This window comes from Natator depressus, chromosome 18 (assembly GCF_965152275.1).
Source record: "Natator depressus isolate rNatDep1 chromosome 18, rNatDep2.hap1, whole genome shotgun sequence".
In the NCBI taxonomy this organism is placed as follows: domain Eukaryota; kingdom Metazoa; phylum Chordata; order Testudines; family Cheloniidae; genus Natator; species Natator depressus.
In genome coordinates, this window is record NC_134251.1 from 5952868 (window position 1) to 5966149 (window position 13282).

General features: G+C 43.3%; 1 protein-coding gene across 6 annotated transcripts in view; it reads left to right on the forward strand.

Annotated features, from left to right (window-relative positions):
- Positions 1–13282, forward strand: part of SPEN (spen family transcriptional repressor) — a 148943-nt gene that overhangs the window by 133727 nt on the left and 1934 nt on the right. For all 6 annotated transcript variants that reach the window (XM_074975295.1, XM_074975293.1, XM_074975296.1 and 3 more), the window contains 4 exons: positions 369–8292; positions 9120–9533; positions 10558–10752; positions 11312–11470. In XM_074975295.1, coding sequence (XP_074831396.1) covers positions 369–8292; positions 9120–9533; positions 10558–10752; positions 11312–11470 — 8692 coding nt within the window. The remainder of the gene's footprint in view (positions 1–368; positions 8293–9119; positions 9534–10557; positions 10753–11311; positions 11471–13282) is intronic.

Here is a 13282-nt window from a genome sequence, read left to right on the forward strand (position 1 = left end):
GCTGTAGGGTGCACTTTCATTAAATTGGTTTATATTTGTTCCCTGAATAAGGACATAAATACTAGTTTGGCCAAAAAAAAAAAAAAAAAAAAAAAAGATAATTGGATTGATTCAAAGGTGTTCAGCTAAGCTATCTGATTAACAAAATGACTGATTTACTGTGTATCTGAGACTAACACATTGATTCATCCACTATGCACTTATTCATTTTTGTTAAGTCTATGGGTACAGCTATGAATATCTGCCAGGATATATAACTAAATAAATAAACTATCATAAAATAATTTTTCATGTAGAAGAGTTTCATAATTCAACACTTTTTGGTTAACAGGGAAAACTAACCACTGTATTGTTCTTGTTTTTGGCAGAGATGAAAGAAGAGGATCTTATGAATATGCACCTGATCGTACTTACTATGAGACTGTTAGAACTCCAGGGACGTATCCTGAAGATCCTAGGAGAGAATATCCTGCACGAAGCAGAGAATTTTATGCAGAATGGGATCCTTATCAAGGAGATTACTATGACCCGCGATATTATGACGATCCACGTGAATACAGGGATTACAGAGGAGATCCTTATGAACAAGATATAAGGGAATACAGTTACAGACAACGAGAGAGAGAGAGGGAAAGAGAGCGGTTTGAATCGGATCGGGACAGAGATCATGAAAGGCGGCCAATTGAACGCAGTCAAAGTCCAACTCATTCCAGACGTCCACAGAGCCCTGGAGCGTCTCCCTCACAATCAGAAAGGCTTCAAAGTGATTCTGAAAGGAGGATCTACAGCAGGTCTTCAGATCGTAGTGGGAGCTGCAGCTCACTTTCTCCTCCAAGATATGACAAACTTGACAAGACGCGTCTAGAGCGTTATGCAAAAAATGAGAAAAATGATAAAGAACGTGCATTTGACCAAGAGAGAATAGACAAAGACAAACGTTTGGTGAGGAAAGAGAAGCCAGAAAAACTAGAAAAGGATAAAACTGATAAGCAGAAACGAAAAGCAAAAATTCATTCACCAAGCTCTCAGTCTTCTGAAACAGACCAAGAAAATGAGAGAGAACCCAGCCCTGAAAAATTAAAGGGCAATAGTAAACAGAGTAAAGAGAGAGCTGATAAAGAAGGGACAGCTAAAAACCGTCTGGAACTAATGCCATGTGTGGTGCTGACTCGAGTAAAAGAAAAGGAAGGGAAAGTTATTGATCAGCCTGCTTTGGAGAAACTGAGAGCAAAGCTTGATAATGACACTATTAAATCTCCACTTCTTGAACAAAAAGTCCAGACATCTCAAGTTGAGCAAACAAAATCTGACCAGTCTAAACTGGAACCTGTTAGAACTAAGGTGCCAAAAGAGAAGGTTCTTGCCAGTCATGTAGAAGTAGTTGATAAAGAGGGAAAACTAAAGTCCAAGAAACACTTGAAGACAGAGCAGACTACAGAAGGGACAAACGCAGTAGATCTTGACAAGTTAGAGGCTCGTAAAAGACGTTTTGCTGATGCAAACTTGAAACCTGACAGGCAAAAACTGGAAGTTAAAAGAAGCAGCCAAGACGAGGAAGATGCTGCACGCATGGTCTTGAAAAAGCAACTTGATGTGACAACTTCATCTAGAGAAGTTACAGTGTTACGGGAAGGAGAATTGGAAAGAAAGCCCTTGAGGAAAGAGATGCTTAAAAGGGAATCTAAAAAAATTAAACTGGAAAGACTTATTACTGTTACCAGCCCCAAAGATACACAGGAGCCTGCTAACGTTTCTGTTGGGATTGGCTTGCGTCCCTGTTTAGAACTGCAGCCTAGGCTAGGAGAGCCTGTTGATGAACCAGTGGAAACTCAAGAAATCCTTTCTAAAAAACTTAATCCAATAAAACCACAGCACAAGCAAATGCAGCTGTTAGATGATCAAGGAACAGAGAGTGAGGACATGAAGAAAAATTTCTGTGGTCTTCCCGAAGAGATGCCTGACCATAAACTTGGCCAGGAGAAACCTCAGTCAGCTGATACAGAAGAGAAAATTGGTATTGACATTGATTACACACAAAGTTACAGAAAACAAATGGAGCAAAGTCGCAGATTAAAACAGCAGATGGAAATGGAGATAGCAAAGTCTGAGAAGTTTGGCAGTCCAAAAAAAGAAGTAGACGAATATGAAAGGCGTAGCCTGGTTCATGAGGTGGGCAAACCCCCACAAGATGTCACAGATGACTCTCCACCAAGTAAAAAGAAAAAGACTGACCATTTTGATTTTGAAATTAGCACTAAAAGAGAGAGGAACTACAGAAGCTCTCGCCAGGTGAGCGAAGATTCTGAAAGGACTGCCTGTTCACCTAGTATCAGACACTTTCCTTTTCATGAGGATGACGACATCCTAGATTCCCCAAGGCTAATGCCGTTAAAAGAAACCAAAGAATCACCTAAAATAGAAGAAAAGGGTCTTTCATATTCCAATATGACTGTGAGGGAGGATTCCCTAAAATTTAATCCCTACGATTCCAGCAGAAGGGAGCAGATGGCAGAAATGGCCAAAATAAAGCTTTCGGTACTTAGTTCTGAAGATGAATCAAATCGATGGGAATCTCAAGTGAAACAAGAGTCTGGTAAAGTTGATATTAGCTTCCCAAGTAGTATAGTTAAAAGAGACAGCATACGAAAACGGTCTGTACGGGACCTGGAACCAGGGGAGGTGCCTTCAGATTCTGATGATGACAATGAAAATAAACCCCATTCGCCTAAAGCCTCATCATTATTAGAGAGTTCCAGGTTATCTTTTTTATTAAGGGACAGAGAAAGAGAGGAAAGGCTGTCAACTTCTTTAGAAAGAAACAAATTTTACTCCTTTGCATTGGATAAGACAATCACACCAGACACAAAAGCCTTGCTTGAAAGAGCTAAATCTCTCTCTTCATCTAGAGAAGAAAACTGGTCTTTTCTGGATTGGGACTCAAGATTTGCTAGTTTTAGAAACAATAAAGACAAAGAGAAAGTTGACTCTGCTCCAAGACCTATTCCATCTTGGTATATGAAAAAGAAAAAAATCAGGACTGATTCAGAAGGAAAACTAGATGATAAGAAAGAGGATCATAAAGAGGAGGAGCAAGAGAGACAGGAATTGTTTGCTTCTCGATTTTTACATAGCTCAATCTTTGAACAAGATTCCAAGCGTCTACAGCATTTAGAAAGAAAAGATGATGACCTGGACTTCATTTCTGGTCGAATATATGGGAGACAGACTTCTTCTGATGGGAGTAACAGTGCATCTGAGTTGGTGCAAGAACCAGTTGTTCTTTTTCACAGTAGATTTATTGAGCTAACCCGAATGCAGCAAAAAGAAAAGGAGAAGGATCAAAAACCAAAAGAAGTGGAAAAGCAGGAAGACAATCGGCCTAAGACACCAGAAACTGTTCCTGATAATAAAGAACCGGAACATAAGTCTTCATCATTAGTTGGGCCTTCTTCAGTCACAGTTGTAACTCAAGAATCAGCACCAGTCATATCTGAGAAGGTAGCAAATGAAAAAACAGTTGTGGATATAACGTCTGCAAGAGAAGAAAGGCCATCTGAACTTGCTTCAATAACAGAAGACCCAAGACCTCTTCCTGAACTTGTTGCTCCTGTCAAAGTAGAACCACCTGAGCAACTTGAACCTCCCCAAGTAGTAGAAGCCAATAAAGATGTCATTCCTGCAACTCTGGCTTCTGAGGAAGACTCAGTATCTACAGAGCATCCTTCATATTTGGATACAAAGCCGCCTACACCGGGAGCTTCATTTTCACAAACAGACATCAACGTAGACCCGGAACCTGAAAACACTCAGTTGATCCCACCACCTCCCAAATTAGTTCAAAAGTCTGATGAATCTAGCAAACCTAAAGAGGAAAATGCCCTGCCTGCTGCTGACACTGATCCTAATTCAAGTCAGAAAGCAGAGGTAGTTGCTGATATTCTGCCTCCTGTTTCTGACAATGACATGGAAGTTGAACCCCCAGTTGTAAAAGATAAAAAATCATACAAAAGTAAACGTTCCAAGACTCCTGTTCAATCAGCCACAGCAAATGTCACAGAGAAACCTGTCACAAGGAAGAGTGAAAGGATTGACCGTGAAAAACTTAAAAGATCGAGCTCTCCTCGTGGGGAAGCACAGAAACTTTTAGAATTGAAAGTAGAAGCAGAAAAAGTTTCAAGAAATGCTGCTAAATCTCCTAGTGCTGCAACAGAGCCAGAAAACATAGAGCCAAGTTTGCCAGTAGGTCGAACTAGACGCAGAAATGTAAGATCAGTTTATGCTACCACAGGAGACAATGAAGGCCCATCTCCAGTGAAGGACTCGGCAGAGGTAACTAGGTCTACCAGAAAAAGAGGAGAGAAGGAGCCTCAGGAGACTGCAACAACTGTTCCTACCACACCAAGAAGAGGAAGGCCTCCAAAGTCACGCCGTAAGCCTGAGGAGGAAATCTCTCCTATTAAGACAGAACCGGTACAACAAGAGGCAGAAGAGACTGAGACTAAAGAAACAGTGGAAACCCCTAAACCTGCAGAGGGATGGAGATCTCCTAGATCCCAAAAACTAACACATGGTCATTCATTAGCTGCAAGCAGTCAGCAGGGGAAAAAAGGGAAAAATGAACCGAAAGCAGATATCACTGTAGAATGTGAAGAGGCCACTGAAACAGCTGGTCAAGAACCAAATATTAGTGAGAACAGTAGTAAATTAAAGGGTACAGACAAAGAAGCAGCAGCAAGCGAACAGAAACGTGACAGAAAAGAACTTGATGTGGACAAAAATCTTCCAGAAACCCCCACAGTTGAGATTGTAGAGAAAAAAAATCCCCCAGAAAAAGCTACTAAATCCAAACGAGGAAGATCTAGAAATGCCAAGACAGTTGTAGATAAAGCATCCTTGTGTCTGAAAAATGTGGAAATACGTCTCAATGTTGATGAAGTCAAAGGTGCCCTGCGACCAAGTGAAGAGGAAGCAGAGCCTGTGGCAATGTCACTAGCAAAAATCAAAAGTCCACAAAAAGAGGACAATTTGTCACCCCATTTTGTAAAGAATGAGCCAGAAGATCCATTCCAGGAAACAGAAAAAGAAATTATGCATGAACCAAACCAGTCACCAGAAGCTGCCCAGTTAGCAAAGCAGATTGAACTTGAACAGGCTGTGGAAAACATTGCAAAGCTCACTGAAACACCATCAGTTGCTGCCTACAAAGAACAGGCAACTGACGTGTCTGAAGTTCGTCAGGAGGAGGAGGGAGACAAACCTGCACATCAGGCTAGTGAAACAGAACTGGCAGCAGCTATTGGATCCATCATAAATGATATTTCTGGAGAAACAGAAAGCTTTCCTGCTCCTCCAACTTATCCTGCAGAATCAGAATCTGAGATACCTGCAGAACCAGTGGTGTTACCATCCCCTAGGGAAGAAATGGAGCCTGAAACTGATCAGGCAGTTAACAATATCTTGGAAACAGAAGCTGCTGTTGGACCCTCTGTGCAACAAGTAACTGGCACTACCCCATCAACAGTAGAGGCAGAAAATAAGGAGGCTGAAGTGAGCTTCAGTGAATCTTCAAATTCTGCACAGGAAGCTGAAACTTTACAGGAAACCGAAGTTTCTCGGAAGGAAAAAGGCCGTCAAAAGAGCACGCGGCAAAGACGTAAAAGGAGCGTGAGCAAGAAAGGGGATACCGCCGAAGTTAGTGCTTTTGAGCCTGAAAGGGTACAAAGTAAGTCTCCTAATGCCAATGAAGTTAAGGCAAAACCAGAAGAAACCTTGAAAGATGAAAAGCAAAATAAAAACTCTGTTCAGGTTTCTACTGAATTGAATATTACTGATGCAAGCAAGGCTGCAACCACTGAGAGAATTTCTCATGAAGCTGTTTCTGAGAGCAGTGTCCCTCCTAAAGCTCCTCCTGCTCTGGATCTACCTTCCCAGCCCGTTCCTGTGGATGATGTGAGCCAAACTGGATTCAAGCTACGGTCAGCTATTGAAAATGCACCCGTTACTCCACCGAGTGTTTCAAATGCGACCGTTCCTGCAGTTCCTTCTGCAACTGCGACAAAATTACCCACTCCTGCACCAACTGGGATAGTCCCCCTTCATTCCAGCACCACCAGCGTGACCGAATGGATTGTAAGGCATGATGACACCCGTGCTCGTTCCACCCCACCACCAGCTCTTCCCCCAGATACTAAAGCATCTGATATTGATACAAACTCCAGTACTCTGAGGAAGATACTTATGGAGCCCAAATACGTTTCAGCAACTAGCCTTGCTTCTACGAATGTCACAACTTCTGTTGCTGAACCACTTAGTGCACCACGTTTGGAGGAGGCACCTCCTCATCCTCCAGTAGAGGCCATAAAACCAGTGTCAGAGGAAAAACCAGCAGTTCCTATCACTAATGCTTTGGATCCCCCAGTAGCAGAGGCGCCAGTTTTCAGTGAGAAAGAAAAAATAAGTACAGTTATTGCCCCCAAAGCTACTTCCGTTATAAGCAGAATGCCCCATAGCATTGATCTAGAGGAAACTCCAAGGATAACATTGATGAAGCAAGTCCCCCAGACCCAGACATGTCTAGTTAATGCCCCTTCACCAAAATACAAGCAGAGACCTAGCACAAATGATAACAGCAGGTTTCATCCAGGATCTATGTCTGTTATTGAAGATAGGCCAGTGGAGACTGGATCCAGCCCAGGTCTGCGAGTAAACACTTCAGAGGGTGTTGTACTTTTGAGTTATTCAGGACAGAAGACAGAGGGCCCTCAACGAATTAGTGCAAAGATCAGTCAGATTCCCCCAGCAAGTGCTGTTGATATAGAGTTTCAGCAGTCTGTGTCCAAGTCACAAATTAAACAAGAACCTATTACTCCATCGCAGCCAGCACCGAAAGGCTCTCAAACTCCCACAGGATATGGGAATGTGTCCACCCATTCTTTGGTACTAGGAACCCAACCTTACAATACATCACCTGTGATCTCCTCCGTTAAACAAGAACGGACTACCTTAGAGAAATCTGAATCAGGCCACCTTTCTGTCCAGACTCCTGCTTCTCAGTCGGGGCCTGTTAAAGTCCTCTCCCAGACCGTAAACACTCCACCTGTACTAGTTCACAACCAGATGGTACTCTCTCAAAGTGTAGCTTCTGTCAACAAAAAACTGCCTGATCTGACTGCTCTGAAAGTGGAGACTAAGGCTCTTCAGCCATCAAACTTGAGCCCTGGGGTCAGTCCTCATCACCCTTCCCTATCTGGTAAAATGCATTCAGAAGCAAACCATGTCAGCTCAGGACCCAACACCCCAACAGATCGGGCTATTTCTCATTTGGGGGTTACAAAACAGGAGCCACATTCCCCACGTACAAGTGGGCATTCTCCCTCTCCATTTCCAAGGGCTTGTCATCCTGGCAGTACCTCATCTCCAGCTTTATCTAGTAATACCTCTGTCATGCTGGCTCCAGGAATTCCTGTGCCTCAATACATATCTAGTATGCATCCTGAGCAGTCTGTTATAATGCCCCCCCATAGTGTAACACAGACTGTATCCCTTGGTCATCTGTCACAAGGTGAAGTGAGAATGAATACCCCTCCTTTGCCTGGTATTCCTTATGGCATCCGCCCAGAAGCGCTCCACTCTCCCAGAGCAGCTCTACAACCTCAGATAGAAATTAGACCTCAGAGATCCAGCACACCTCAGCCAGCTCCAATAAGAGACATAGTCATGCCTCCGTTATCTTCTCAGCATCCCCCAGAAGATGAGATGCATTACCATCATACTGTTTGTAGAGGGTCAGCCCCTGTACAGTCTGACGTGTTAGTAATGCAGACAGATTATCGCATGCATGCTACAGGTATAAGACTTGACCAGTACAATGTGCCTCGAGATGTGAGGATGATGATGCACCCACACATGGCAGCAGTGGGTGACCACCACCCTGAAACTAGACAATCCAGAACACCAGAAGGGTCTGTGAAAACTCCCCCAGTCAGCAAGACTCCACAACCTGGAAAAGAGGCGCCCAAGTCTTCTGAAGTCAAAATGGCGCACTCTCCCCACAGTGAGCCCCGGCTCCTCAGCGTCCCTCCCAGCAGCCAGCTTCCTGGACTGCCTTTGACACAGCCTGTGGTTGTACCTCATGGAGTACAGATCATGCATCCTGCAGGGAGTTCCTTTCATGATTATAGATCTGTGTATGGCGACATGAGAAATTACCATGCAGCAGCCCAGCTTGGTCATCCTCAGTTCCCTGGAGCATCGCCAGTTGGTCTGTCTTCACGGAGTATGACCCCATCTCAGGTGAGAAAATTATGATTTCCTCTGTTTGGTTTCCTTTATCTGAGTTTAAAACATACTATGATAAATATAGTCCTAATGCAATTGCATTTGACTGCAGTGGGAGTTACAACTGGGATGAGTTTGGCTCATTCCTCATACACTGTGCCCTCTCCATTTAGGGTTGTGTTTTAAAGTACTACAATGCTAAAAATCAGTTATTTTTGTTTGAGACATATGGGATAAACACCTTTTTGAAGCTACTGGGAAGGAATTAAGGGGGAATATCCCCTAGTTTATTTTCTTTTTATCATAACAGAGCTCCATTCTGGGAGTGCCTGAAATCTTTTATAAATTCCTAGTTGTAGTGATATAAGAGAGGAACAATTCCCGACATAGGCAAGCTGGAACATGGTTTGAGTTAATTTCACTTGTAGCTATTTTCCTCTCCAGTAATTACTGTATTATACAGACCAATAGCATGGGAGTGAGTGAGATATCCACTGGGTGGATGGTGTGGTCCTGCAGTTTGAGGTCCTGAATTGGGACTTGGGAGGTCTGGATTCAGTTTCCAGCTGTGCTTGATAGTCTCTGTGCTTCTCCTCCTTCATCTATAAAATACTGGTGATAACTCCCATTACTGTGGTGAGGATAAATTTATTAATAGGTGTGAGGAAGTCAGATAGTACAGTGATAGGGAACATACTGAGAGCCAAATAGCTGTCTAGAAGGATTTAAGCAGGAGAAATCATTTGACTGTTTCCCAACAGTCTAATTGTTAAATGAGAGAGTTTTGTGCCATTCATGAATTCTCCAAAGTTTTCCCTTTCTCTCCCATCATTGCTTTGTAGGGTCTGCCAGAAGGTGAACATTCACATACCAGTCAGCCAGTGCGCAGCAAAACTCCTCAGATTTCCCAGGACTCCAAGGGGTCACAGGCAGCAGGACCTGAACAAACCCACCACACCACTGTAAATAGGCATGCAGCACAGATAGACCCTCATGTACATCTTCAGAGGACACAGGCAGATACGGTCCAGACTTCCTATCCTTCCCCTGTTGCCATTTCAATGAAACAGGAGCTTCCATCACCTCACCAGCCTCAGGCAGTTCAGAAGCAATCTTTGTTTATCCCTACAACTTCAGGCCCTGGGGCCCCACTGGGGCTGCCATTGTCTCGCTCTGAACCTCAGTCTGCTCTAATACAAGATCCATCTCCTCACTCTGTTTCTCAGAGACCTGTGGATATGGTTCAGCTTCTAACAGTAAGTATCACTCTCTTTTTCTTTCTCCTTGAGCTGCTGTGTGCTGCTTGTTTTTTTTTAATGCCTGAACCAGGACTAGAGCAAGGGGAAAAATAAGCAGTAGTCTTCTGCCAAGCTCCTCCCACTTGTGACACCAAAATGTAGTGTGCCACTCACATTAGGTAGTGCAGCTCTTCATAATGTGACCATCCCTCTACTTTCTTGGGTGCTTCTATCACTAGTGAAATTAGTTAACAATGTTGCCATTTATATGGATGTTCCTAGAGTCCAGTGATAAGAGTTACCACCTCATTGAGATGAATGAGAAGAGTCCGTGAGTCTGAGTTAGTGTTTGACTGTCTACAGACTCAGGCAGGCATCGCTGCCTTGTTTTCCATTCTGTTCACTTTTTGGAATATTATCTTTGCAAACCATGAAGGCTAGAGATGATTTATTTAAAAAAATGTTAGATTCTGGAGCATGAGGAGAAGAGAGAGGTGGGTAGAGGAAGGATGGTGATGTGGTTAGAGCACCAGCCTGGGAATTGGGAGATCCAGGTTCAAGTCCCTGCTCAGCCACAGACTTCCTGTTTGACCTTGGGCAAGTCACTTAGAGAACTGAGCACAGAGATACTAAGTGTAACAAGCGGGTAATATAGTGTCCTGCTGCACAGGACGTCTATGAGGGTAAATGTATTAAAGTTTTTGGGTTCTCCGATATTAAGGTAATGGGGACCTTGGATAGACAGACAGATGGCCACTGTGATGAAATAAGGGTTGCACTGATGATTTGGCAGGATGTGGCCCAAATCAGTCCTTGTTGGGAACCAACTATGAGAAGGCATTAAATGTACTGCATTCTTAAAACACTATACTTGGTGTCATAATTGCTGCTGAAAGCATATGAGCAACACAGATGTGATTTACCTCACAATTAAGATCACTTTTGAATACAAGTAGAAGCACTTTCCTGTCAGTGTTTCATTATATCTTTATTTTACTCCTTCATTTGTTTGTATTAAGATTTTTTCATCCTTTATTTTCAGAAATACCCAATCGTGTGGCAGGGCCTTTTGGCTCTAAAGAATGACACAGCTGCAGTTCAGCTCCACTTTGTCTCTGGTAACAACGTCTTGGCGCACCGGTCCCTGCCAGCACCTGAAGGAGGACCTCCACTAAGAATTGCTCAGCGCATGCGGCTGGAGGCTTCGCAGTTGGAGGGTGTGGCACGCAGAATGATGGTAAGGGGTAATATTCATACTGCTTTGTGGTCTGCAGTAAGTGATGGGGCCTCTGAAATATTGCTAGGGGCAAATATGTCTCCTTTGACATAAGGATTAAATGCAAACATTAATGGGTGTCTAGTCTTCACTTAGCTCAGGTGAGGGAGTGGTGTGGATTTGGGATCACACACCTCTTACGTTACTCTGCACTGTACGGAAAGGTGGAATGGCAATAGCAGACTTGTCAGACATTACCCTTAAGAGTACTTGAAACTAACCTGTCTTTTACCAATGTAACAGACTTTTACTAGCTCAGAAGTGTCTAAGCAACATGGGAAGTGGAAGTTGTTAGGTTTGTACATTGGAAGCTGAGAAGTTTCCATAGTCTCGTCTCTTCTATTTTTTTTAATTGGCTGAGAAGTCTACAGTGGCCTTTCGCAACACCCACAGCCAATTAATTCCCGAGGAGTTCAAAGAAAGGATTTTCCAGTAAAGGTTTAAAGATAATGAATGTGTGTCAAGAACAGGCATGTCCCTAGCAAATGCTTGACTGTTAATTGTCCTCTTTTCTTCCCAGGTGGAGAGTGATTACTGCCTATTACTGGCCTTGCCTTGTGGACGAGACCAGGAAGATGTAGTGAATCAGACTGAGTCACTTAAGGCTGCATTCATCAGCTACCTGCAGGCTAAACAAGCTGCAGGAATCATCAATGTTCCCAACCCTGGCTCTAATCAGGTATTTGCATGGAAACAGTGAAACTTTGCAGTTAAAAATGAAATTAAAATGACACCATTATATGGTTATGGGATATCAACCAAAAAAATCCTTTTGTGTTTAGTGTCAAGGCGCATGCTTGTGTCTCTGAAAGAATTAGCATGTGAAATGCTAGGCTTTTATTTCTTTGGTGAAAATATAATGGAGTAAAAAGAAAAAAGAAAAGGAGTACTTGTGGCACCTTAGAGACTAACCAGTTTATTTGAGCATGAGCTTTCGTGAGCTACAGCTCACTTCATCGGATGCATAGCATATCGTGGAAACTGCAGAAGACATTATATACACACAGAGACCATGAAACAAAACTTCCTCCCACCCCACTGTCCTGCTGCTAACAGCTTATCTAAAGTGATCATCAAGTGATCATCAAGGAAGGCCATTTCCAGCACAAATCAAGGTTTTCTCACTCTTCCCCCCACACACACACACACACAGACACACATACAAACTCACTCTCCTGCTGGTAATAGCCCATCCCTCTTTGAAACCTCTCTTTATAATGCGCATGATAATCAAGGTGGGTCATTTCCAGCACTAATCCAGGTTTTCTCACACCCCCCCCCACACACACACACACCCCTCCAAAAACCACACACACAAACTCACTCTCCTGCTGGCAATAGCTCATCTTACAATGTGCACAGCAATAATCCAAGTTTAACCAGAACGTCTTGGGGGGGGGGGGGGTTTGTAGGAAAAAAACAAGGGGAGATAGGCTACCTTGCATAATGACTTAGCCACTCCCAGTCTCTATTCAAGCCCAAATTAATAGTATCCAATTTGCAAATGAATTCCAATTCAGCAGTTTCTCGCTGGAGTCTGGATTTGAAGTTTTTTTGCTGTAAGATAGCGACCCTCATGTCTGTGATTGCGTGACCAGAGAGATTGAAGTGTTCTCCGACTGGTTTATGAATGTTATCTATTCAGAGAACACCATCACAGGGCCTAACAACATCAGCCACACTATCAGAGGCTCGTTCACCTGCACATCCACCAATGTGATATATGCCATCATGTGCCAGCAATGCCCCTCTGCCATGTACATTGGTCAAACTGGACAGTCTCTACGTAAAAGAATAAATGGACACAAATCAGATGTTAAGAATTATAACATTCATAAACCAGTCGGAGAACACTTCAATCTCTCTGGTCACGCAATCACAGACATGAGGGTCGCATTGTAAGATGAGCTATTGCCAGCAGGAGAGTGAGTTTGTGTGTGTGGTTTTTGGAGGGGGGGTGTGGGGGGGGGGTGAGAGAACCTGGATTAGTGCTGGAAATGACCCACCTTGATTATCATGCGCATTATAAAGAGAGGTTTCAAAGAGGGATGGGCTATTACCAGCAGGAGAGTGAGTTTGTATGTGTGTCTGTGTGTGTGTGTGTGTGGGGGGAAGAGTGAGAAAACCTTGATTTGTGCTGGAAATGGCCTTCCTTGATGATCACTTGATGATCACTTTAGATAAGCTGTTAGCAGCAGGACAGTGGGGTGGGAGGAAGTTTTGTTTCATGGTCTCTGTGTGTATATAATGTCTTCTGCAGTTTCCACGATATGCTATGCATCCGATGAAGTGAGCTGTAGCTCACGAAAGCTCATGCTCAAATAAACTGGTTAGTCTCTAAGGTGCCACAAGTACTCCTTTTCTTTTTTCTTTTTACGAATACAGACTAACACGGCTGTTACTCTGAAACCTGTCATAATGGAGTAAATCATTTAATTCTTATCGGTGAACTGCTAAGACAAAAGAAGAAAGTTTGTTTTGCCCTTTCATG